At 33.5% G+C, this 27299-nt stretch overlaps 3 protein-coding genes across 3 annotated transcripts; 1 reads left to right on the plus strand and 2 right to left on the minus strand.

The window, feature by feature from the left end:
* Positions 1 to 3880: 3880 nt before the first annotated feature.
* LOC110632201 (uncharacterized) lies at positions 3881 to 7583 on the minus strand. Its single transcript, XM_021780345.2, has 4 exons — positions 6924 to 7583; positions 5244 to 5677; positions 4383 to 4638; positions 3881 to 4212 (listed from the first exon to the last, which is right to left on the minus strand). The coding sequence occupies exons 1-4, from the start codon at positions 7348 to 7350 to the stop codon at positions 4097 to 4099; spliced, it is 1233 nt and encodes a 410-aa protein (XP_021636037.2). The 5' UTR covers positions 7351 to 7583; the 3' UTR covers positions 3881 to 4096.
* A 719-nt stretch (positions 7584 to 8302) lies between these two features.
* Positions 8303 to 11872, minus strand: LOC110632212 (lipid phosphate phosphatase gamma). The gene is made up of 2 exons (XM_021780356.2): positions 10982 to 11872; positions 8303 to 8669 (listed from the first exon to the last, which is right to left on the minus strand). Exon 1 carries the CDS (start codon positions 11670 to 11672, stop codon positions 11004 to 11006), a length of 669 nt encoding a protein of 222 aa, XP_021636048.2. The 5' UTR covers positions 11673 to 11872; the 3' UTR covers positions 8303 to 8669; positions 10982 to 11003.
* Positions 11873 to 18406: 6534 nt separating this feature from the next.
* On the plus strand, positions 18407 to 25255 carry LOC110632219 (importin subunit alpha-9). The gene is made up of 11 exons (XM_021780363.2): positions 18407 to 18632; positions 18901 to 19120; positions 19613 to 19766; positions 20129 to 20231; positions 20616 to 20800; positions 21750 to 21829; positions 22602 to 22752; positions 23401 to 23482; positions 23565 to 23623; positions 23701 to 24006; positions 24870 to 25255. The coding sequence occupies exons 1-11, from the start codon at positions 18581 to 18583 to the stop codon at positions 25041 to 25043; spliced, it is 1566 nt and encodes a 521-aa protein (XP_021636055.1). The 5' UTR covers positions 18407 to 18580; the 3' UTR covers positions 25044 to 25255.
* The last annotated feature ends 2044 nt before the right edge of the window (positions 25256 to 27299 follow it).

A 27299-nucleotide genomic window follows, 5' to 3' on the forward strand; every position in this document is an offset into this window, starting at 1 on the left:
TATGTAAATTTATTAAAGGTAAAGTAATTTATAAATCATTTTGAGCAATGTGGACATTATTTAAAAGACAATATCATTGTATAATTAAATGGAAAACAGATCCTTATCACTAATATCCAATTAATTTGAATCAAAATCTTAATTAAATCGAATATTATATCATAATTAATTCAATTACAAGCAGTGAACAAATTTAAATATCTAACAAATTTAAATATCTATACAACTTTCAAATCCTTCTCTTCTAATCATTACAATGAAAAGAAAAAATAAAAATCAAATTTATCTTCTGGTAATAGTGAACAGATAACCCTGCATTCCATTTCATTGGTTTCTTCTATATCCTAATCCTGACCCCACCCTCCATCCCTTTTTCTTTTCTTGATTCTTTTGGTTGGAATGGTTAATTAATTAATTAATCAAAATTATGTCAACAAACCATAATGGAGATTAACATTAGTGACAAAACCTACAATTTACCCATGAGATTAGAGGTTATGGCTAGAATATGCCCTAAGGATACTCTTAATTAGAGGGGGCCAAGTGAACAACAGTGCCATATAATAAAAGAAAAGTAAAGTGGTTGGAAACCCAAACTTATGAATTATGATGGTCAGTTTGTCACATTAATTGTCCCTAGTGGGGTTGAATGAATTAGATTGCATGCTATTATGGTCACCTTCAAAGGGGGTCCAACATCAACAGCTATGCCCTGGCTGCAGGTCATGGCTGATATGAATAGATCCTGCCTGCTTCAGACCACTTCACTCCCAACGGCAAAATTTTGAGCCAGAAGTCTAACAGGTGCCCTTCATCTCCAGTCTCCATTGTCTCTAGAGAAAATGACATGTTAGCTTGCATTTCATTTGTTTATATATGCATAACTTGATAGATATAGATGCTTGTGAAATTTTTCCATAAATAATGAGGGGAAAATTATCAATGATATGGATGACTTAATAAATTTTTTAGGTCAAAATCAGTTCATTAATCATTTTCTATTTCATGCAATCAAATCATTTTGACAAGTGTCATATTTCTATGTAAAAATCCAATCGTTTCTCTAGAAATATGTTGACTTGATTTCATTGCAATCAGGATAAATAATCATTTTGTAGTGACTATTGGACTGAACACTAACATCCATTATTGATCCTTAATGCATGATTATGACACCAATTGCTAAATATTTTTCTGAAATTAAATGGGTAAATTAAAAATGAAATTATTGAATGGTAAATCAATTTCCATAAAAAAAAAAAAGTTGTGAAAAGCCTAAAAGAGGAAGTGTTGGGAATATGTAAGTATGGAATTCCCACGTCAAAAAAAGATAGGATGAGTGAGAGATATATAAATGGGAAATACCTATAAACCCATTGTCTTAGGGTTTTGGGTTAGATATGTGGGCTTCCTAAATCTTTAACAGGGAAATTCATAAGAATGAATTATATACATATAATGCTGAGCTGAGCTACCTAAATTTCTTTTGGGCTTCAAGCATCACCAATGATATTGATATGATATAATGAGTGGTTGTTTAGTTCATTCATCAAATTTCAAGAAAATGTGCAAATAAAGCTGAAATGTGATTGTATGGTTGTATTTGCTTGTGAATACCAAGTGCAGGCCCACTGAGTTGATAAGTCATCTCATCTGTGATATTATAAGCATGGACTTCAGTGACTGATTGCCAGGAAAGATAAAGGCTACCTTTTCTGTGAGCAAAAGGCTCTGAACTCTGCTTCTTTTATGCTTTTAGAGCCTAATAATTTTGATGCACCAAACCCATCTGAGGACACAATACTATACATGGCTGTTCATCCCAGTAGTTGTCTGTATATAAGCTGTTCATCGAAGTAGTTTGTGCGTGTAGGATTCACCATGCATTTCACATATATGCGGCACACAATATCAAGATTACAATGGAAAAGGTCGTTGCATTGTGGCCTAGAGATTATGGGTCAAAATCATCAAATCATATCCTTGAAATGCAAGGGAAAAAAAAAGGACTTGTGCATTTTACTCTTTCCAGAATTTGCAATGCAAAAAAGTTTCATATCACACAACACTCTCTGGAAAAAGAGAGGTTGCAAAGGGCTAAAGGTTGCTTCCTTGTCCATGGAGAGTCCCAAGGTCATTTCAGCCATTTGATCATTAATATTGAATCTGAACCATTAAGTTCTTCTGATATTGCTTTTTGAGAATTCCTCACATGCTTGTACAACAGCTTGAAAAAGGTTAGTAGTTATGATGGGGACTTGAGGATTGAAACTTTGATTTCTGATGCTGGTAGGGTTACATATAAAGCAGCCACCTGGAACTCACTCATCTCCAGTTCTTCATTAAGCTCATGAATCGTTGAGGGCACTTTGGGGCCCTGGACCTGGAAACAATTGCACCTTCAAAAAGCCTTGCATACAGAAGGCAAGAGGTATGGCCAATGCAACAATTGAAAAAGACTTCTTGCACTTTTATGCTTTAAAGATGGGCGCCAGAGTTGCACTTTGTAGATACACTTATTTTTTGTCAACAACAAAGATATTGTATGTCCACGTTCCAAATAGGGTCTTGTTTTGTCCATTTAACAAGCAATGTTCTAAACTACACAACAGGATAGTCCTTTCCTTAATCTTCACCCCTTTTCTATAACAAAAAACAATTCTACCTGAACCCAAATCTTCCTAGTTAACACAGAATCAAGCTGCTTGGTTTAAGAGAAAATTTCCATCCCTAGTTTCTTATCCAGTGGGAAATGATGATGGGACAAGTTCATCAACCGATGGGGTGCTTCTGAACTAGACCCCCACATCTATTACATAATAATGCTTAATTATGGAACTTTATGAAAAATATAGAGAAAAAACATAATAACGCTGCCTCTGCCTACGAGCCCTTGTTCAATCGACGTTTTGCTAAATTTTATGTTAAGTTTAAAGGAAGTAATGGAATATAATATAATTAAAATTTTAAATAAAATTTACTTATATTATACTATGTTACACCCCATTAAATAAAATATTAAATCATTACATTACGCCCTACTAAAAGGATCGAGCAAATCAAACATTTCCGATGTGGATATAACATATGCATCAATTATAGAGTGATAAATTAATTATAGAGTCATTTAAGTAAAAAAATATATAATTTAAAGAGGAAAAAAAAAACTGTTTTTAACTAAATTTTGTAAACCCACTACTATTTATTTGTATGATTAATTTGTCATTTCATTTGTATGATTAATTTGTCATTTTATGTAAATTATCTTATATTGAATCATTGTTCAAAGTAAGGATGGCAACGAGTAGAATACCCGCGAAAAGCATCATACTCGAATCCGAATTCAATTAATATTCTGAAAACTCGAACCCATCTTAAACCCGAATAAAATTTATTCTCAACTATTCAAACACATCCCAAACCCGATTGTTATTACCCAAAAAATAACCAAATTCATTTAATTTTATATATTTAATTAATAATCCATATAAAAAATTATTTTTATTAATAATTTATATTTTAAAAATTTAATAATTTCATAAAATATTTCAATTTTATTATATATAAAATAAAATTTATAAAAATTTATAAATATTATTAAAAAAATATATATTTTATATTTAATTAAATGTTTATATAAATGGGTTCGGATAACGGATACCCAATATATAAAACTCAAACCCGTCACGAGTATTAAATTTCAAATCCGAATCTATTCCCACCCCGATTATATATTACCCAAACCCGTCCTATTAAGGTTCGGTCGGATCGAATACTCACAAAAATTTGACTCGTTGCCATCCCTAGTTTAAAGGTATAAATTCTCAATAAAATAATAATATTTAAAAAAAAAAAAAGTGAAAACTACCAATGCATCAAGTAATAAACAAATGGAAAATTTAAAATTAAAATCCTAACATGTTAAAATACAAGAAGTAGTAGGGCCTAGGGGAGGCAAGTCAAGTTACACTCCTGTCACTGCCTACTCAGTTACCTTCCTACCCACATCATATAGACATAGCATCATATAACTACACATTAACATGTGGTGTAACAAATTAAAATCAAATAGGTTAATAACCGAATTATGCAGTCTTCATTCCATAGGCCTTTTCATCCCCACCACCGATTTCCTTGACTCAGATCCCATGTTGCTCTCGTTATCCCATTCACTGGTGCACTCTTGCTCAGCATGTGTCACAACTTCATCATCTGAGAAACAATGCTTATGTTCAAAGAGAGGCATTTCACATAACAAGCCTATTTGTTAGCGCATGGTAATACCAACTCATGCAAAAACCAATAGTTGAGTTGTTGCTTTCTTTCAAGAATATTATCTCATAAGCGTACAATCTTAAGTGGATGGAGGCAGAAAAACTTGCCTGATATATTTGATAGAGAGAATTCATTAAGGCGTTTTACACAGTCCTTTAGTGCTTGGAGTTCAGCTTCCTTCTCATGGAGTTTGGATTGTGCAGAATGTAATTCGGATTCTAGCTCCTCAATTTGGTTTTCCTGTTGTTCAATGAGCAAACGAGACAGTTTCTGATCCAGTTCAGATGGCAAGACTCCATGGCATTGGTAAGAAATACTGCTTTGACCCTCCAGTTCATGAAGCCCACCAGACGAAGCCTCATTCTGCACAATATGTTTCTAATAAAAACTAGGGAATACTCCATCCTTATAGCCAATCACAGATTGATAATCCAGTTTTCCAGCCACTGACTCAAAACATGCCATTCTTCAAGACTCAAGGTTACAGTCTACTGTTTAGTGTTTACCACGAATCAGGTTTTTGAACACCCTTTATATCAACTGTCAGTACAAACTGTTAAATGCACCAACACAAACTACTAGTCCAGAATCCAGATGCTATATATGAATTTTCCATCAAAGGAAGTTAAATGACTTTTCTGAGTTATAGTTGTAAGCCTGTAATTTTACCAAAGTTCAATCTGTAATGACTCCCTGTTAACCAGGCTTAAGCAAAGTTTTGGTTGCCCATGAAATGAGAGGGATTGTAATCTTTTAATGGCCTCTAAGCAATGAGGTGAAATTCAAATAACTAAAACAAAGAAACAAATCTTCTGTCTAGGTTGAAGTAAAAATTTTTTAAAACTAGGTACACATTATTCCAAATCTTAAAGATAGGGGCAGATAAATGCATCAAAAGGAAGGACATGACTTTTAGTGGTAAGAAAATCTACAGAATAAAGAACAAAGATGTATTTGGAAAGGCTTACCTTGTCCATATTTGGCAACCTAAATCCTTCATGTTCAGAAGCTTCATTATAGGACCATGGAAGTTTTTGTAGTTCAGATGCAAGCTCTGCTTCGAGTTGATCCATTTCCAGCTGCTGTGGCTCTGGCTCTTCTGTAAGAACACTACTTGGGCATTCAACATCATCAATCATTGGGATCCCAGACACTTTGACATCTTTTGGGTCATTATTATGCCCTGTACCTGATCTATAATAAATAAGATCATTCTTACTTATTAAATCTTTTGTGCTTGCAGCAACTTGGGCTGTTTTTCTTTTATACAGATCAGTTCTTAATTCCTGAACAATTTTTGAAGTCTTGTCCATGGCATGGCTTAGCTTACTGATCTCAGCTTTCCCAGCTGACATCATGTACATGATTCCAATTCCAAGTCCACAACCAAACAAAGAGCTATCTGTAGAGTATCAGACGATGTCATTCTCAGCTCAATAATTACATGAAATTTATTGGACAGCAAACTTGAAAACAAAGAAGCACTTCCTCATATAGTCAAGAAACCAAGTGATTTTTCCCATAAACATATGAATCAATTCTGACAATTTTATATAAAGATGACAAGAACAAGGAACATTAAGGATGATTTATCATCACATGATTTCAGTTTTTTGTAAAACAGATAAAATCCTTGACAAGTTGACATACCAACCTTTTATTTTTAACACAAATAAATCTATATATAAAATCACTCTTTGATAAATGTCTTTACAAATAGACCCATTATAAAGTCACAATTCTATTAAAAAAGCAGAGCCTAAGTCGGGAATTTCTCTATGTTTAAAGAACCATTTGGTAACATTACAATTTTACAACTATAACTCCTTGCAAACCTGTTCCTTCCATTCCTCTTGTTGACAAAGTAATTTATCTAACAGGAATACAAGATGTTGAAATTGGGATCCAGAGCTTGATGGGTAGACCTGACCCAGATAGTAATAATTATAGATAGATAGGTAGCTATTGGCAGTTAATTACAATCCTATATAAATAAGATTTACACAAAAAACGATTGTGAGTTAAAACATAATATTGAAACAATGTGAAATGAAACTTTCTCTCTCTATTTTCTTGGATTATGAGCACTAGGTGTTTTCCATTAGTGATTGCAGCTCGACTGTCAGTGTTTCAGAACAGCTATTCACCAACACAGCTGGGGAAACTGGTAAAGTGGTAAAAAGTTTCAATTTTCTTGTGTTCGTGAGTTATGTATCTGTAATGTTTTGTTGTATGCCATAAAAAGGTTTCAAATGGCTCCTCCATCCACATTATAAAAAAAGTAGGGGACAGAAGGGCACTAAAAGATTCCAAACCACCATTTCTTATTAAACTTAAGCAGTAACTCACTAAAATAGGTTCAAAATACACAAGAGCATAAGGAATTAACTTCAATTGTTATATTAACATCACAAAGCACAAAAATTTTGAAGCGATCATTCAAAGAACCAAGTGTCTATATCTTTTGCAGATAAAAAAACCCTTACTCAATTCATCTAACAGGACTTTCGTGGAACTAATGCTGCGTTATTTTGTGCCTCAATCAGTCAAGGGCCCTTGTTTAATGTTAAATACTTTTCCTACACTGTATCAGCAACCCAACAATTAAAACAGTAAAATGAAATTGAAAGAAAAGAAGAAAAACAAACCTTTAGAAGAACAGGATCCACACTTGGAAGGCACACTCTTGGCAGTTCTCCTCTTCTTCAAGCAAACAGCAAATCGCTTTGCACTCTTCTCGGAACCATCAGATCTTTTATCAACCTTGTCATTTTCAGCACCAAATTTCAATCGGCGACCCGTGATCCCGGATTTCTTCCTCAAAATCCTAGTTTTCTTGCCACTTGACGAAGAAGTAGAACTCGAAAACCTAAAGATCCCGTCAGGTGGCTGCTCGATATTACTCTCGTATCCAGATTCATTACCATGGTTTGAAAGTAAAGGAGAATCAAATGCAGAAGCAATGGAAGCTTGAAAAGGGTTTTCGTCCTCTCTAGGACGTTCCTGGGCAAACAAGTGCTTAGCTACGAAAGTAGTAGATCCTGCTACTGCTGCAGCGAGGAGAAGTTGCCACATTTTTTAAGAACGAAATGAGAGGCTAGTGGCGGTTGATGTGCATTGAGAAGAAAGTGAAGTGAAGATTATGGGAAGGGAGAGGAGCGGAGTGCGGAGGATGAGTTAGGTGGCTGCCAAAATTGGCCTGTTTGGGTTTAGCGACCAGAGTTCACATGGTTCCCGCTTGTTTCCATCTTTTAATTTTCCAATTTGGAAAATTAATCTGGATTGGTAATTTTGGTTGTCCAATTACCATCATACCAAAACTAAGCACCAGAGATGCATTGTATTTTAGATATTATTTAAATATTTTTATGGCCAAAAAGTTCAAAAAGTATTAACTTCAATGTTTTTTTTTTTAAATTAATTTTTAATACTATTAAATTAATTAATTTAATATATATATATTTTTTAAATAGTAGCTCTAATACCGACATCAATGTCATCTAGATACATAGATTCAATCTAAATTCAAATCAAATTCTAGATTAAATTGAAGTAAATTCGATTCAATTTGAAATTAGAATATGACCCAAGTTTCACTAGTTTCAATTGAATCAAAATTACTTTTTTAATTAAAATGGACAAAACAATGTCAATCCAATTCAGCTCAAACTAAATTTTAAAAAATGGAAAAACTTCAATTATTTGATTGACTCAAAGCAAACCAAACCAAAAATATAAGGAAATTGGATCACGATTAGACCAAAATTTAAACCGAAACAAGAGACCCTCTAATTCAATTTCGAACCCTTAATTTTATAGGCCGAAATGAAGATTCCTACTTGGAATCAGACCAGACCATAGACTCATGCTACATTCATTTTATTCAACTATACACTAAAAGAAATCTATTAATTTATCAATTACATAGCTAAATATTACCATAACAGGTTGGTTTTAGTGTTTTAGATGCCTTGAAAATAAATTAATTCTTAAGACACCAAGCAGGCTAATGAAGTGACCCCTTGAATGAAATAATATTCAATGGATATAATTTAATTTAAAGAGTTGAAAACAGCAAAAAAGAAGAGATCTTTTGGTACAAACTTCAAGCTTCAACGTGAAGTAAAGTTTCTAAATTTATTGTCTAAGAGATTTATGTTTTCTGTGACATCTTTCAGTAATGTAGAGATCCTGCGAGTATGACAAATCAATATTCTTAAAATAATCTAAACCTTAATGCTACTCCCTCCAGCTAGCTTCCCATATGGTCTTCTAGATGAAGTGATATAAACAAGACTATAAACAAGACTTGCTTAATAAAGAATCTTGTCATCCATACGATCAATTGGAGAGTGAATGGAATCTGAAAATGCAGCTATGAAAAAGTTACCAACCTGCAAAATGGAGCAGAAAAACATGAGAATACATGATTGCTAGAAGAATGTGTTCAACATCAAAAATAAAATTATAAAAAATAAATAATTAAGAGTTTGCATTCATGAGAGAGAATAGGACTACACAAATCAAGCTAGTCTCAATAAATTTTTCTTGTAGTGTGTAGACATAATAGCACTACAATACAAGAACTCAATTATAAGCCACTGCACATGGAACTGACTCAACATTCTTGTTTGAATATATGTTCATTCCATGCAGCATGTTTTTGAGGATGGTTGATCTTTGTTTAGCCATTCTCAAGACGTATCATTGTTAATATCATGAAACCAATCATCCAATATCTTAAAAGCACTGCATCCCCACAATACCCTTACTCTGATACAAACTTTTAGCAGAAATACAGCAGACAAATCAATTTCTTCCTCAAAACATATTAAAAAGAACTAATATTCATGGATCATCCAACAGCACATAAAGAAGTTCCCTAATCAGTTCAACTCAAACAAGCAATCCTAATAAAGCAAGATGAAAGCTTTAAGTTTTTTGTAATGAGCACAAATAGATTCTGCTCTAATTACAAAAGAGCATCTTTCGATTGATAAAAACTTTTCTGAAATTTAATTCTGAGTGATTGTCCTTTCCTCCAGACAGATTCCAGCTAATGATAGTTTCAGATGTATGCCATATTTCCAAAATTGTGCAGATACAAGTCACAATAGCTCCTTCAGAATACTTTACTCAATAGGTCAACTGTCACTACTCACTAGAAGTACAAATATAACCTCATTCACCACATGATAACTAATACTTGTAAAAGTCAGATATCTACCAGTGTGCTAAAAAATTATAGGATATTGGGAATCTTAACATCGTTATGATGTTAAATTATGAACCATTATATGAGAATGGAAAAAACAAAAACAAGGAAAGAGATAGAAAAAGATCCTCCAAGACAAAATAAATTTGCAATAGCAATTTATTTTACTGAGGGGGAAAAAAAGAAAGATTTTTTTTTTTGTTTTGAGTAGCTAACAAGTCAGAAGTCTCACACAGCCACAATTCTCCAAGAACAGTTATGCTTACACAACCATCCTACAGAAGAACTATGGCTTCTGCAATGAAGAGGTATGTTTTCTGTTGCTTAGCTAATAAATTCAAAATTCTACAAGAATGATCAGGCTATGGCACTATGCAAATATCTCAGCAAGAAGGCAACGGCTTCTAAAATAGAGAATTAAAAAGAGAATCTTGAGGATAGTAAAAATTTTAAAAAAAAAGTACCAAATGGGACTTTCAGGATGAGATAAATTTATGGTTCAATCAAGCCTATCAACAGAAAAGGCATCATTCCAACACAAATGTACATTAAAAGTTAAAAAGGAAATCGTTATGACTGTAGAGAATAGGTAAGTTATAATAGGCGGGAAGAGTTGTTAAGCAGTTGTAACTGATTAGCAGAGCTGGACAAGAAGTTACAAGAATTTGTTGGGCTAACAATTTTGTGTATAATTTGTATATAAAGAAAAGTAATCAACTCAATAGAGAATGTGTATACAGAGAGAACAAATTATGAAGAGAATCAAAAGTCCCTCTATTAAGTTAGTTACTGTTCTTTATATACAAATTATTCATGCACTTGTTAGCCTAACAAATTCTTGTAACTACTTGTCCAGCTCAGCTAATCAGTTACAACTGCTTAAAAACCTTCTCGCCTATTATAACTTACTTATTCTCTACAATAACTTCCTAAAACTTGCAGTGGCATTAGGGTTGGAAATTATATAGACTTTTAAAACTAGCTTCAAGTTTTAGAAAACATAATTACTACAATTATATTGTAGGTAAGACACTGAAAAAATTCCCTTCCTTCAAGTATCATTCTTTTAAACATCAGAGATTGATTAACTAAGTCTATCTCCATCCTAATGCCAATGGCATAGCCCTTATCTCATATCTTATTTGGGTTTTGTTAAATTTTTCTTACCTACTAGGGTTGTATTTTCGACAATATACAATCAAACTTTATAATAAGATCACAGAACATTTTTTGCATGTCCAGTCCTTAAATCTTCACATAAATGTATTGCGGAAATAATTCACATGATTTTTCACAATTTTCTTAAATTGAGTGGCTGGCACCCAAAATTCAACTAATTAAGATTGCACAAATTGGATGAGGAAACATAAAAAGCTAATACTTTGATTTAATCATCACAAATCAAGGTTAAAGGGAAAGAGAAATATAAATACACACAAAACAATTCTTAGAAGAAGGAAAAATGCAAACAAAGATCAATTCTCAAATTACCTAGAAGAGCAATATTAGTCGATCAATTGGACTTGGCAGCCATCTCCTTTCTAGCTTTTCTTGCATTATCATACTCAAATTCCAACACATTTTGTATATGCGAAGTATCTTTCACATAAAACATCCTCCCGAACCTACTCTCCTCAATCACAGGGAAAAAATTAAAAAGCTTGTAATTCACCACCCAAAACCATGCTGCTCCAAGAAAAATCCCCAAAGTAGCACCAGCAAACACCTGCGGCACCGTATGGTATCCCAAGTACACCCTCGATTGCATGGTCAAAACCGCCAATAACCACGGCAGGAAACACCTCGCCCACTTGTGATTAACTTTGGTTAACCCAATTCCTTTAAAGGTCAATAGAGTAAAGTAGACGGCAAAGAAGAACATGTACTGAGAGTGACTGGATGGCCAGCCGTGCGAATCGCACATCTCGAGAAAGATGCAGGTCTCGGGGCGGGCTTGCTGGACCAATGTCTTGATGAAGTCGCTGATGAAATGGGAAATGATGAGGCCAAGAGCGAAGAACATGCCCTGGAGTTCGCGACGGAAGAAGAAATGGCAAATGAATCCACCTAAACTTATGAAGACCGGGACTAGCGAGATCCAAGCTAATAAATGGCCTAAGTGGTCGCCCTTTTGGTACCGGACGTGGGTGAGAGTGACGGCCTTGAGTGGAGGATGGGCCATGGTGATATTGATAATTCTGGGTGTGGAGAATGGCGAGAGATCTGTGAGATGTGGTGGTGTTTGGGTTTCGTGTTCTGTGATTGTTCTCGATAATCCGAAGACGTAGAAAGTTACATAAGGATAAGGATGAAGAAAAGCAAGCCCTAGGAACTAGGAAGGGACGAGGAGCAGCCAGCAAAGAGGAGGGGACACAGGTTTGGGGCTTGTACATATATATTGAACCATCGAGCAAGGGTGAATTTCACCCTATTTTCAATGGTAGGTTTGATTTAGTTTATTTTTAATTTTTTAATTTAAATTAAATTTAATTTAAAAATTAAAAAGACTTGAATTTTTTTCAACTAAATAAAAAAAATTTAATCTTAAAATTAAACTTAATTTTAGCTCAAAATTTTAATTTTTAAACTAAATTAAATTTAAATCTAAATTTCTACAATAATTTAGATAAAAATTTAAAATTAATTAAATTAAACATTTTCAACAAATATAAGAGTATCAAAATTTTTAATATTTTAAAATAATAATTAAATTAAAAATAATAGGAAATCAAATAAAATTAAAATGTTTGATCAACTATTAATTATAGATTATAACTAAATTAAAAAATAGTATATAATTTGTATTATTAAATAATAAAATATTATTAAAATATATTTATAATTATATTTTTTTTTTTGTCAAATAATAAATGTGATGTGTTTACAAAAAAAAATAATTATAACTCAAATAGTACCAATAAAGTTATAAAACCTAATTGAATTTTTACTTATTTTTATTTGATTATTTGATTATAGTGCATACTTCTAACTAGTAGCATGTGCCAAATAAAATAAATGATTTTAACTTATTTTATATTGATTGCACCAATTAAACCTATTTTGCGGTTAACATTTTCCATGATATTGTTAATTTGGCTTCTTCATCACAACGGCAAACAGGAGCATTCAATCATTGTATTGTGACATCTTCAGTTGGGTTGTCTATTAAATACTAAGTCTTTCAATGGCGAGGGTCGATAACTTCTTCATTGGCGACGCTATAGGTCGCTCCTTCATAAGCGAACCAAAAGAATTTACTACTACGTAATGGTGCTCCTTTGATGGCGAGGGATATAAATTTTTAGAGAGAGGGATATGATTGTGTAAGTTACAGATGATCGGAAATTGACAATTTATGGAGATGAAAGAAGCATTGAGAGGGTTACAAAGAGATCAACTAAAAGTTAAGGAGAAATAAAAAATATTGAAAAAAAAAAAAGAAAGTTATATAATGCCATGACGTGAGAGAGAAAATAAAAATAAATATATCTTTAAATGCATTATATTAATGAGTTACGTGTAAATTACTTGTTGAAAATTATGAGAATTTTATTATAAAATAAATTAAGTTTAAGTCATGCATTATTACAATGTTTATATCATGTTTGGATCGGGTATAATATAATTTATTAATGTATCATATTATTGTAATATTTTAATTTTTTAAATAATTATTTTATATGTAATATGTAAATTTTAACTAATTGGAAGGCCCAAGAGGGGCTAGATGATGTTGTTAATATGTGAATTTGAGACTTGTAATTTTAGAAGTGTGATTTGATCTACTTTGCAAGTTTAGTAGGTCATAGGTGTAAATAAAATTATGCCAAATTTTTTACAAATATAGGCTGTCTTTGACTCTTTCAAAGTTTTATTTTAAATAAATATTGATCAATTTGTAATATAATGTTTAGGTAAGCCGGACTAGCCTTTTTTTTTTGTCCATCCACAGTAGTAATTTTTTGAGTACTATAAGTAGATATTGATTTTATTTAAAATTTCAACATTATTATATTCAAAGCATGTTCATGCATCACTTATACATATATATATATATATATATATATATATATATATGTAGTAAATATTAGGCACGATTTATATTGTATTTGTTCTCGATGATATTATTGTGATTGCTGTTTTATGGCGATCTAGAGTTGTGTGTGTGAGTAGGTGTGTCACGACCCAACCTATGGGCCGGATCGGCACTAGGACCTAGGCCAGCCTAAAGCCCCCGAGGCCCGTAGTAAGCCTAACTATTCATTAATTCAACTCTAAAGCCCATTTGGGCCCAATTTCAAAAAATCAACCGGATAGAGTCCGGCCATAAAGTGGACATTTCAACGGGGAGTTTTTGACTCACCCAACCTGTAAACAAAATATATCATCAATTGGGAAGCTCAGCTCACCCTCCACGTACTCATATCAACATAAAGATAAATGTGAGCTCAGCTCCCTCATCCAGTCCATCAAACATGCATATAAAAATTTTACAGGTCCACATAACAATTTATATTACAGACCCGAATCATTTAAACATTTCTAACACATGCGAAAATTCTAGGAGTAAATAAAATTACACAAATATTGATAAACAACCTGCGAAGGAGAAAAGCAGGTTAACCACAATAAAATCCTCCTGTAGCCTGAAAAAAATATTGAACAGGAGTGAGCGTTCGACTCAGAGAGTAAAATATCAATTTTAACTATCTAAAACTAATGCACCCTGTGGAGTGAAATGCAGCATCAGCAATAAATTCACATCATAACAGCAATAAGGTAATTTGGAGCACTCACACACCCAATAATATTAATCATAATATATGAGAGCTAATCACCTATACAGCTCTCTTAAATCCAACCTGGTGCCAGCGAAGAACTCAAGCCGGACTTTCACTTAATAAACCAAATCGGGGTCCCAGCGAAGAACTCAAGCCGTGACTACCCCCGAAGAATCGAGTCCCAGCGAAGAACTCAAGCCGTGACTACCCGTCCTATCCATAGTCCACACCACATCACACGCACGCCAATACACGCACACTGCTCCAAATTACCACAACAACATACATGGCACTTTCACAGTTATGAATGCAACATAAATCGTGCCTAAGATTTATCTACATAGATATATGCATATAAGTGATGCATGGGCATGCTTAAACATATAATAATATCGAAATTACAATTAAAATTAATATTTTACTCACAGACTTGACAACGGTCACTGTGGCAGCTGGGCGGAGGAAGAAGGCTGTCCCGGCTCACCTGACAATTATATTACAATTATTTAATATAAATGACTCAATACAAATCAAGAAAATACCAAATACGTCATAAGTCGTGCAGAAAATCCGGCAGAGTCTCCCCTATACCTAGGACCTACCCAACCTGCAAAATGGCTCAAAACACACTTCTATATTCACAATCCATATATCCACAACTCAAGCACATCACACAGCCCCTCCTGGGCCCATTAAATCAGTCATCCATCACAATATATAAAATTTCAATTTAGTCCTTATAATTGATCATTTTTGCAAAAACTACCCAAATAAGCTCTAAAAATTCTAAATCTTTGCCCCGCGGTCCTTAGCAATATTACTAGGCTATTGCAAAAAGAATCATAATTTTCTGAGCTACCACGAATATTTTATGGATTTTTAATCCTATTTAAGCACTAGAAAATTACGGAAAAGCAAGGTTCGGGTTTACCTTTACCGATTCTGACTCCGGGGACGCACTCGGGATGTCTGACAATGGGGGGAGGGGGGGGGGGTAGCCAAAACCTCAGTCCAATTCGGAGACTTTTTCCGGTAACGGGTCTGTCTGGCCGAAAATTCATAGACCCGGTCAACTGTCGAATTTCCGCGAATTGAGGATACCTACACGAAGCCCACAACACGGGGGTTAGTACATAAATTTTTCAGAATTTTCTAAGCTCATTTAATGCTTGGAAAGATACTGCGAAGTTCCGTGGGACCCATCGAAAAACGGTATCGAAAAAATTCGAAATTTATGTCGCCGCGAAGCTCTCGACGAGTGGAGCGCTATGGTACTCTCGATCTTTTCGTGGGATTCACGGTTTGCGAGAAATCTAGCTCGAAAGTCAAAATGGGCTAAAACTCTCCAGGCAAAAATTTGACAAACCGCTCAATGGATTTCGATATTTTTGGTGTTTATGGAAAGCTCTCGATGAGTAGATAAATTTAGACACAAGACCCGATCCGATTGGTGGCCGGATCGGCCGGATTTTGGCGCAGTTTAAACGCCCAGGCCGCTCGCGCCCACTTCGGCGTTCCAGCGGCAACGGTAATGAGACTACCGAGGGTCACGGCGAGTGGGTGTGAGGGCGCGGCAAGGGGAGGAGGGAGGAGAGAGAAAAAGAGAGAGAAAGGGAGAGGGGTCGGACGCGCGCGGGAAGGAGGAAGAAAAAGAAGAAGACCAGTCCGATTCGATCGGTCCGATCCGGTCCGGTTCGATTCAGCCGGTTCGATTTAGGATACAAAATTTTAAATTTTTACTCTGCCTCGGGACCGAAAATGAGGTCCAAAAATTCCGAAAAAATTTCAGAAAACTCAAAAAAATTCGTAAACTCCAAATATATTTTTAGTTTTGCCACGTGATCTTTAAATAAATTTTTAAAAATCATCAAAGTTTATATTTTCGGAAAATCGAACCCGATTTTTAAAATCCAAAAAATCTCAAATAATTTCTTAAAATTTAAATAAAATTAAAATATCAGTAATATTCATAAAATAATAAAAATTTTAAAATTTTGGGGTGTTACAAGGTGTGTATATGGATATGGGTAGGACAGGTAAACGCTGTTAGAGTTTGACTCACTGCGACCCGATCCTTATTATAGATAAGTCGGGGTAGGCACAGTTTTGAGTTGATCTCGCTGGCCCCTACATCTGGATATTAAGAAAAAGTCCAGCTTTGAGTTAATCTTAGTAGGAAATATTGAAACTAAGAAAACTGTATAGGGGATAAATTCTCATATATATGTGTGTGTGTGAGTATGGATGTGACACACGGATGTGTGAGTCCTTTAAATTGCCTTTAATGTGATTATGACTTTTTGTTTGAAATATGTGAAGATAATGTATTTCACTCTTATAATGCACTAGACATAGATAGTTATAGAAATTGTAAGTAAAGTTACTATATTACTTTATGAGTCGAATGCTTACCCCTGTTTATCCATTTTTCCATGTTACAAGAGAGTTTATCCTTGTGTTTAATCTGTTTCCTTTCTCATAGGTCCATAAATTTTTATTTTCATATTTTGTATTATTAAATTGAATTATAGATCTCCGTATTTGTAGAACCATTTTATTTAGTTTGAGACTATAAGATTAATTATTTTTTGAATTGTAAACTTATTAATCTATGTATGTGTAAATGTGTGGATGAATGACTATTGGATGAGAGAGTTTAACTCTCATTTGATTTTATATTGATTTGTGAATGATTGTAAGGGTGAGCTGAACTTCTCAAATGATTTTATTTTGAGCCATTGGATAGTCTATATTATGGTCAGACTCTGTTTGATTGATCTCTTGAAATTGGGCTTCAAATATGTGCTTCATGGATAACTTAAAGATTAGTTGAGTTTGCCACGAGTTTCGCAGACCTTATGTAGATCTAAATTTTAGTGTCGATCCGACCCATAATTTAAATCGTAACAACTATATTAAATTGTATTATATGACATAATTTTTATTATTAATATATTTAAGAATATAATATGATACATAATAGTTACATATTCTTATTTTGGTATGATAAAATAAATATATATATTACTAAAATGTCATTGTCGTAGATCAGAGGTAAGATTTTTTAAAAATAAAATAATATAATATAATTAGAATTTTATAAATTATGAAAAAATAAAATAAGAATACAAAATTTTTAAACATCTTAATTAGTTTGAGAAGCTGTGATATTAAAATGATTGGTTAAAGTACAACACCTAAAATTCATTGTTGGATACAATATTTTTTGCATTTATTGAAACAGGGGTTGCACTTTAAGCTTCTAGTTATTTCTGTACTTTTTTATTTTATCAAAAAAAAATTTTTTTTGTCATAAATAAAAAAATATATGCACACAGAATTTGATAATGAGAATGTACTATTACCTAAAAAAAAAAAAAAAACCATGCATCAAAAAGTTACCTAACTCAGAGTTTTAGTGGACTAGGAATGGCCCGGGTATTATCTATCTATTGAAGAAGACATCATTTGCCTCAACATTGCATGTGAAGTTGACAAGGGTATTTTATTATTAATATTATTATTATTATTATTAGTATTATTATTATTGAAATAAGTAAAATAAATAATTAAATATATTAATTATATAGTATTAAAATTAATTTACATTAAATTTAATATATTTTTATTATAATAACTAAATTATTTTTTAACATTATATAATTTTTTTCACTACTTCCTAAAAATAATTTACAAAAAAGATTATATGACTAGATATTTATATTTGATCCTAATCTACAGAAAATTTATATTTGATCATCATATAAAAGAAAATATTAATAAAAAAATTGAATACAAATCAAGAAAGATTTGATATGTCTTTAGTTATTATTTTTTTATTATTATTAAAAAAATACTTGGATAATCCATATGGTTCAACAACTTATTTTTGGTTAAAAAATAAATTAAAATTTATATATCTATAAGCAGAAGGAATAAAATAATTAAGTTTTAAATAATAAAAACAAAATTTTATTTATATCTTAAAATACATATTTTAAGGATTTTAAAATTTTCTTTTTTATTTTTGTTTTAAAAAAATAATAAATGAAAAAAAGGTGGAGACTTGAGTCGAGTGATATATTGAAAACGTTTTGGGTGTAAGTGTTAAATAAAAGTTTAAGAGAGGACCTTTGTGCATTTTGCGAAGAATAAATTAGCAATTGATCAAAGGCCGCGAGTTTTGGCGCTTGGGCTCGTGAATTGCAGAGAATCGTTGTCATTTTGGGGGTTTTCTGTTCCCATTTCTGCTCATTCAAAACCTTACCGCTGCACAAACACTTCTCTGCTTTCTCAAAAGCTTTCTATAATGGCTGAAGATGGATTGGCTTCTCATAAAAGAGACCCTATCAAGTCTTCAGGTTTGCTTCTTCTTATTCTCCTTCTACTGTTTCTCTTTGGGCTGTTGCTTCTTGTTTGTTAGGTTTTCTATTTCAACTATCAAGCAGTTGCATATTGAATTAGTTTCATTCATGCTTTTCCAAGAATCAAACAGATTAAATTTTGTGAATTCAAAATGTGGGCTTTAGAGTCTATATTTAAGTAGGCACTTAATAAGCTTCCTTTTAAGTTTGATTGGATTTTTATTCTCATTTTGAGTGAAATGCTTCCTGTGTTTGCTGTGGGTAGTTGGGAGTGTTGCGGCACAGAAGAGACGGCAGAATGCTGTGGCTGTGGGTAAGGAAAGGAGAGAATCATTAGTGCGGGCAAAGCGCCTTTGCAGAGTAGGGATTAGTGGTGATAGTGATATTCCTCTTGACAGTGACATGATGATTGACGAAGAGCAATCGATTCTGGAGGCTCAAACTTTGTCGGCAGTGGAAGAGTTGAAGTCTGCTATTGCTTTTCAGTATGTAAATGTTTTTACACATTGTTACACAAAATGGGTGAAACGGTTGTTTATATTTAGCTGAGCATTCCATTTCTCAAAGCTTTTTGAATTTGATGTGGAATCAGTAAAACATTTGCTTTTGCTATTGTTGGAGGTTATTTGAAATCGTGCTTAGCTTTTGGTATTTTCTGGTATTAGCTGGTTTGATTGAGGAAGAATTGTGGTCCGGATTGGTTTTTTTTCCCATATAATAAAAGGGGATAAAAAAAAATTTCCTGAGTTAATCTCTGTTGCTATTTGTTGGTTGGTTTGGAGGGGAAGACATAAAAGCATTTTCTGTGGAAAGAGGAAAAATTTTTTTCTATTCTTCTATATTTTTTGGAATATTTCTTTATTCATTAATATGTTGTGTAATTGCAATCTAAATTGTTTGATGATTGGTTCTATTGTGGGGATTCGTGATCTTTCTTTTGAAATTTGCTTGTACTGTGTTTGATATTAAATCAATAGAGGAAAAGGTGCAATGCAGAAGAAAGTTGGTGCACTTCGTGAACTAAGGCGTTTGCTGTCAAGATCTGAATTCCCTCCTGTTGAAGCTGCTCTTAAAGCTGGAGCAGTTCCGCTACTTGTGCAGTGCCTTTCATTTGGCTCTCCTGATGAACAGGTTGAAAGATTTGTTTTATTTTGTTGTTCATAGTCTTCATGAATTATTTTCTTCTGCATATAGATATTTGGCTAGACTTATTTATGACAAAAGTAATAGTTTTTTTTCTTGAACTGAAGGTGGTTAGAGAAAGGTATCTATGGATATAGATATTTTTAAATTCTGATCATCTGTTAGTTAGCTTTTTCAATTCCCAACCTATGCTGAAATGACTTTTCTTGCCTATAGCCAATGTATAATAATTACCTTTACAGTCTGTGAACAAAATAAAAAACTTATTTTATGGCTGCTGCTTAAAATAAGCAGTGGGAATAGGAACACTTACCTTTTTTGTTTATTTATTTAATTTTTTAATATTGCAGTTGCTTGAGGCAGCTTGGTGCCTTACAAACATAGCAGCAGGAAAACCAGAAGAAACAAAGGCTTTACTGCCTGCATTACCATTGCTTATTGCACACCTTGGAGGTTAGTGATGGCTAATGCATTTCTTTTCTGTATCAAGAAACAGTTTCCCCCCTTCCTTCTTTCTCCATGCCTTCTCAATACTTTTATCATACAAATATTGTAGTTGCAACTACATGAGTCCATACTTGAAAGAAATATAAGATATATCTGAGTTTGACAGTTGAAATGGAGTGTATAAATTATTTTCTTGAAACTTTATGATTCATGAACATGGTGACTTTTAACTTCTTCAAATTATTGGCAATATGTTTTTATATGTCGTTTATATTGTCGTCCACATGTTTAATATTTCATTCCTTGTTTTATGATGCAATAATTGCTTGAAACTTTACTGGATCATTATGCTTCTTTTGGTTTTGCATTTATAATTACTCTCTTCTGCAGAAAAGAGTTCTTTGCCTGTTGCTGAGCAGTGTGCATGGGCATTGGGAAATGTTGCTGGAGAAGGGGAAGATTTGAGGAATGTTTTGCTAGCCCAAGGAGCCTTACTGCCTATTGCTAGAATGATGCTACCAAACAAGGGTTCAACCGTTAGAACAGCTGCTTGGGCATTATCAAACCTAATCAAGGTTTTTAAATCTTTTCCTCATGAACATCTTGTGCATGTGTCTCTGTGTATTGAGGACTCTTGGCCTGGATCTATGGTCTACCTTGCCATGGAAAAGCTCAACGTGCTAGATCTTGATTATCATTTAATTTTCTCAAGATGGTGATGGTTAGGAGTCCAGAAGGCTTTGGAAGGAAGCCAAATTTTACTTCAATTCAAGACCTCCTGATGATAGCTCAAGAAAACTGTTACTGAGTTCTGTGCAAATAAGAATAATCTAGAGTTTTATAATAAGGGGTCAATTTTGTGGTCTTAGAAGAAGTTCCGGTCTTTAGGAGAAGAACATTTGTTTCCTAAGGGAACTTCACCCTTGGGGAGGCTAGCTGCCTAGCCCATAACTTGGAGAAACTTCCTCAATTCAGGCTCTCCAGGAACCTCCTTAGATGGGCCATATTTTGAAAAAGAGGTCCTAAAGCAGAATTTTGCATTACTGCTTTGATTGTTGAGAAGCTATATACACGGGATCTGTGGTGTGATCCCCAAGAGTCCCTAGTGAATTCTTTCTAGAAGCCCTATTATGATACTTTATGGTATATCTATTTCACTACCTTCATGTTTCTATTCTTAGATATTCTATCCTAAGTGTGAACTAGTTTCCAGTAACTACATCTAGACTTATCTGCTTTAGTTTTTTCTTCCCATTTTATATTTTTTGGCTGTTGGTGCATCGGAAGCTATCACATCAGGTTAGTCAAATCAGCTCCAGCATCCTTGAATAAATGCCCATTTGGTGTTAGGTTGGCACATAACCTGCAGTCAGTCTTCTTAAAAGAGACTGCTGCATCATTTTTTTTTTCAAATTATTATTATTTGACTGAAGTTCATCAAGATTCTATCATAGGCAAATCTGTTTGCTTCTGTGTTCTTTCCAAATTCCATTTACAACATAGCTGCAGTTTGCTTGAATGTAGGGACCGGATTCTAAAGCTGCAACAGAACTCATTCGAGTTGATGGGGTACTGGATGCAATATGTCGGCACTTGAGAAAAGCGTAAGTGAACTCTTATTTGCCTAAGTGATTTTATTAAGTTCTGGCCAATAAAGATTAATTCTTAAAGCATCTTCAACTGCCTCTTCCTCTACCAAATTGTCTGTTTGGGCCCTTTCCATTTTAATCCTTGTGGAGATTGAAGTGGCTGACCAGGTTTACTGAGCATTATTAAATGGTTTCATTGTTATATCAACCCTGTTCCGCATAAGCAGAAGTCATTTAAAGTTGGGATGGCAATTTCTGAGACAACCCGTTTAAATAACACAGCATGAAGTTAGGCGGGTTCACATCACTTTTGTTTCCTCCTCTCTCTCTCTCTCTCTCTCTCTCTCTCTTTCTCTCTCTCGAATTTCAATTTCAAATTTAATTGAGAATTATTCTCATAATTAAAGTTACTTTCCACTATATTTTGTTTATTATCTAGAAAGTCCACCTTTTGGACTTAATTGTGGAATGTCTTTAGGTTATGCTATTGCTGCTGTTTAGTTGCAGTTACAATGTTCACTGATAAGGCTCTGCTTGTTTTGAATGAGCTTTTGATGAGAAAAATTCCTGGAGAACTAGTTGTTTTGATACTCCATCTACTAGGTGGAACTATCATCGTGAAAACTATATAGGAGTAGATATACTGTCTTTTCTTAATTTCTGTGGAATTAAAATATCAATTAACCAAAATTCTTTTATTCTTGGAGAAAGTTTATCCTCAAGTTCTTTTATTCTTGGATAAAGTTTATTCTCAAGTTTGAATAGTAAGTGTGCTTTCCAAATTCAGGGATGAGGAGTTGGCAACTGAAGTAGCATGGGTAGTCGTGTATCTTTCAGCCCTCTCAAATTTTGCTACCAATATGCTGGTGAAAAGTGATGTTCTTCAACTGCTCATACAAAGATTAGCAACATCAAACAGCTTGCAATTGCTCATTCCGGTAACGTGCACTGAGTTTTGAAAGCATTTATTTGCGCACTAGTTTTTCGATGCTCAGAAAACTTAAGATGGTTCATTTTGTGCAGGCATATGCCCAAAAACTTCACAAAATAACATTGGATATGGTGGTGGTTTTTTTTTTTTTTTGTACATTTAGTGTGTGAAAAGTGTAATGGTTAGTGCTGATGAGGTTTTAAAGTTTGTGCTGGTTTCTGTTAAATGTTTTCATCTTGAAAATCTGATCTGATGAGTTCCTTGGCTTGAATACTTTTCTTAGGACTATTTAAATTTTATTTTTCCATTGAGGTTCATACCGAAAGCAAGCTTTCAAAAACTGAGCAAATCTGACAATATGATTTTATAGGTTTATCTTTCATTATGTAGAATTTGACCATAATGCATATTTTAAAGGAAATTGGTGTCTCTCCATATTTAACTCTCTACAGTTGAAATTTTCTTATTTGTTCCTCATCACGAAAATCAAATTAACCGAAGGAATAATAGATGTTTTTTGTGGCTCCTCTAGGCTCTAAGCATTATATTAAGTTGGTACAAGATTATGTGGTATGTGTAGTTAAATGGTTTTTGGATGTGTTTAAAGTTATTATTGCTTGATGATTGGACCAATTAACAAGTATTTCCTTTTTAGTTGCTGAGAAGTTTAGGTAATCTTATAGCTGGTGATTCTCACACAATTTCTGCTATTCTTATTCCTGGACGTGAAATCACAGGTTAGCGAAATACTTTCTTAACTTGAGAAGCTCTATTCCTTATTATATACTGTTTAAAAAATATTTTCTATGAAAATTTCAGATAATATTATTGAGGTCCTGGTAAAATGTTTGAAGAGTGAACATCGAGTCTTGAAGAAGGTGAGTCAGTTTTTTTTTTTTTTTTTGACATGAAACCTCATTGCCCTTTATTACTAGGAGCTTTATCAATGATGTAGGAAGCTGCATGGGTGTTATCTAATATAGCTGCCGGTTCAGTTGAGCACAAACAGTTCGTCTATTCTAGTGAGGCAGTGCCACTACTATTGCGGCTTCTTTCAACAGCACCCTTCGACATAAGAAAAGAAGTAGCTTATGTTTTGGGTAATCTCTGTGTTGCCCCAGCAGAAGGCAATGGAAAGCCAGACCTGATTTTGGAGCACTTAGTTCCCCTTGTTGGTAGAGGATGCCTTCCTGCTTTTATTGACTTGGTTAGATCCGTTGATACAGAGGCTGCAAGACTAGGTCTTCAATTTATAGAGCTGGTAAGTAAATGATGTACTCGCTGATTTATGTGCAACTTATATCCTGCAAAGTATGTGTATTGATATTTAAAGTATGGTTTTCTTCATTGTCCAGTGGTTTACTTTCATTGTTTCCTTTGCTTTAGTGGCCATTGTTAGTGACTTTTCCTTATGGGACAGACATGAACCTATGTACTAGAACAAGTAATATCAATATATGGTTTGCACCTTTCAGTTTTCATATGCATTGCACATTAGCAATATTTTGAACTTGTTTAGCAAAAAATCTTATGCGAATTTGATTAATGTAAACAGTATTTTTTTAAAGAAAATTTAGATTTTAATCATGTTAATAACTTATAGATTAGAAGCGGTTTTTCAATTCTGTTAGGAAATTTGTTGAATACAGTGTTGTATTAAAATAGCATTGGATTCTTTAAGTACTTACATTTATTTATCATCCAGTATTTAGCAATTGAACAATTTATAAACTACTTAGAATATGTTAGAAGAAAGATGGTTCAATGTAAGAGGATTCCCTGCATTGTTGGTTCTAGAAAGTATTGGATCTTGATTTCTTTCTTATTTAAAAATTTTTAACACTTTGAGACACTTTTTTGTAGCAAACAAAATTGTGTGCACATATGGCAAGTTAATTCATATATGGTAGTCTTATTTTCTTGCTAAGCTATCTTTTGGCTGATCATATGGGTTTCTCTTTTTAGTTAGAATGAATGATAAAACAGAATGTATGCACTGAATTCAAATTGGGTTAAAAAATTCTTTATTTAGAATGATATCTTTGTATTTAGTTGGTGAGAATCTTGTTTCTGAACAAATCATTTTTTGAAGGAGGCACTTCAATTATCAATCTGTGCTTGCAGGTTTTAAGGGGGATGCCAAATGGTGAGGGCCCAAAGCTTGTTGAACAAGAGGATGGGATCGAAGCCATGGAAAGATTTCAGTTTCATGAGAATGAAGATCTGAGAAACATGGCAAATGGTTTGGTTGATAGATATTTTGGTGAGGACTATGGGCTTGATGAATTGGCTGATTGATGTGATCGTTGCCAAAATACAGCCTTCCCTCCACATATGACAAAGTTCGTCTAACTTTCTTTGCTCATGGAGAATGCCGAATAGAACTTAATGTGAGGGTGGGTTGGTGTGAATGAATAGAACGCCTGAGTTTGTAGCATGTTTGCATATGCAATTATCGTCTGATTTGTTCTTTATAAATGCAGATTTTGACATTGTTTTTCCTCATGAAATTTCAAAACATATGGAACATACATTGTTAGCATCTAATGTAGATAACTCTTGAAAGGTGTAGGGTATCCTCATTGTTAGCATCTAATGTAGATAACTCTTGAAAGGTGTAGGGTATCCTCCTTGATATGTGCAAGCAAAAGTAGCTTATGATGTCAACAGGGAAACTAACAAACACTAGCCTGCTTGTCTTCGTTGTGAACGTTGTTGTCAGCCATCCTTTCCATTTTTCTCAAATTATTGCTATGTCAAATTAAATTTATGCTTTTGATTGGGCTAGGAAGCTTTATAATTGGATACATCATTTAATGATCATGAGCTGGGAATCATTTTCAATATCACACAAATAGCTTCTTTATTCTGCATTACCACTCAGTGCTCGGACCCAATTGTGTAGTGCTTAGCGATCAATGGGTATTCATAGCATTCACTACTACTTCCAACTATAAATTTTTAATTCTAGTTAATTTTAAATTTGAATAAATGATAGAACTGTAAAAAAAAAAAAAAAAAAGAAAGAAAGATTAACTAAATAGATTAATCGATGTCAACAATTAGATATTTAAAAAAAAAAGAGAAATTACACGAAGTAGTGCGTTCTCACTTCTGAAAATGTAAATTTTTTTTTTAAATATAAATAATTTCACATAACTATAAGACAATGTATGCGTGCAGAAAACATTAAACAATTTCTAATTAAATGGCTAATAAACCAGTTAACTGATTAATCTTACTCTAATCAAAATCAACATCAACAAAACAGACCAGGGCAAATTTGCTAATGAGGCCAAGAGTAAGGACATAAAAGTTTTTTTTTTAATAAAATTAATTTTAATTGATTTTACAGCTTTAAAAGTAACTACATCATCAATTAATAGGTGATTAGATCTGCAGAAGTTAGATTGTATTTTCAGTCAAATTTTACTTATAGAGTCAAGAATTCGAATCTTATAATTGCTATTATTAAAAGAACTTTTCTAAAAATCACTTAAGGTGGGAATGTAATTTAGTCACAATCGTGTAAGTGAGTGGAAATAGCTGTTAAGTTTTCAGAGATTCTGACCAAGATTGATAGGCGATCTGGTAAGGAGCTCGAGAAGGAGCCCAGGAGCTCGAGAAGGGGCCCAGGTTCTCGAAGAATGGTGATGCTGGTTTTGTGAAGATGGGTCTCACCAAGCCCATGATTGTGGAGACCTTTTCTAAGTATCCTCCTCTTGGTCGTTTTGATGTGAGGGACATGAGCTAGACTGTTGCTGTTGGTGTCATCAAGAGTGTCGAGAAGAAGGATCCAAAAAATACTGGTGCAAAGGCATCAAGTCTGCAGCAAAGAAAAAGTAAAGCGTCTGCAGAGTGAGGTTGAAGTTGTTAGTTTAGTTATGTCTTGTTTTTGCTGTTACTTTGAGAACAGATTCAGTTTCTTATTCCTGCAGTTTTGTGTCTCTCGTAAGTTTACGGTCGTTGCCTCGTGTCTCTGAATGTTAAGGAATTATGGCGTTTTGGGGATTCTATGGCATTGACATTTTCATTTTTTTTATCACATGTTTTACTTGTTTATTGAGCATTTTGTCAATTTTAGTCTGCCATAGGAGTTGCGCTGTACTCAGGTTTAGTGAATCCATAGACTTCCTGCTAACTTCAAATCATTGACTGACTATAAAGAGTAATTAATGTGCTATAAAATTCATATATAAAGCGGTAGATATTCATGCTTTATGAGAAAAGTATTGAGAAATGAGAACGATAGAGGAAAGGCCCCTGAGCAGCAGAAGGGTCTGCCTTCCTGTAGTCAGAACAACACGACATCTGTTGAAGGCAAGGTAAAAGCTGGCATCAGTTGCAGTCTCAGTCCTATTTGGGGATGACTAAAAGAAAAGGACTTTTTAAAAGAAAGCTGTTGAAATATATTATCTTTGTATTACAAATTCCAATAAACAACACAGAAAATAAGCAGCATAATTATGCTAATTAATGGACTTGAAAATTTAACGTAATCTTTCCTTTTTTGCATACAAAATTTAACGTAATATTAAGTATACTTTATATGAA

Source organism: Hevea brasiliensis, chromosome 5, assembly GCF_030052815.1.
Source record: "Hevea brasiliensis isolate MT/VB/25A 57/8 chromosome 5, ASM3005281v1, whole genome shotgun sequence".
In the NCBI taxonomy this organism is placed as follows: domain Eukaryota; kingdom Viridiplantae; phylum Streptophyta; class Magnoliopsida; order Malpighiales; family Euphorbiaceae; genus Hevea; species Hevea brasiliensis.

Excerpts from the sequence above, each read along its gene's own strand:
- LOC110632201 (XM_021780345.2), bottom strand. The coding sequence starts at position 7,350 with ATGTGGCAACTTCTCCTCGCTGCAGCAGTAGCAGGATCTACTACTTTC. Across the intron at positions 5,678-6,923 it reads TGGATCCTGTTCTTCTAAAG|ATAGCTCTTTGTTTGGTTGT; the intron begins GTTTGTTTTTCT and ends GATACTCTACAG. Across the intron at positions 4,213-4,382 it reads CTCTCTATCAAATATATCAG|ATGATGAAGTTGTGACACAT; the intron begins GCAAGTTTTTCT and ends ATTGTTTCTCAG.
- LOC110632212 (XM_021780356.2), bottom strand. The coding sequence starts at position 11,672 with ATGGCCCATCCTCCACTCAAGGCCGTCACTCTCACCCACGTCCGGTAC.
- LOC110632219 (XM_021780363.2), top strand. The coding sequence starts at position 18,581 with ATGGCTGAAGATGGATTGGCTTCTCATAAAAGAGACCCTATCAAGTCT. Across the intron at positions 23,483-23,564 it reads TCCTGGACGTGAAATCACAG|ATAATATTATTGAGGTCCTG; the intron begins GTTAGCGAAATA and ends TGAAAATTTCAG. Across the intron at positions 23,624-23,700 it reads AACATCGAGTCTTGAAGAAG|GAAGCTGCATGGGTGTTATC; the intron begins GTGAGTCAGTTT and ends TCAATGATGTAG.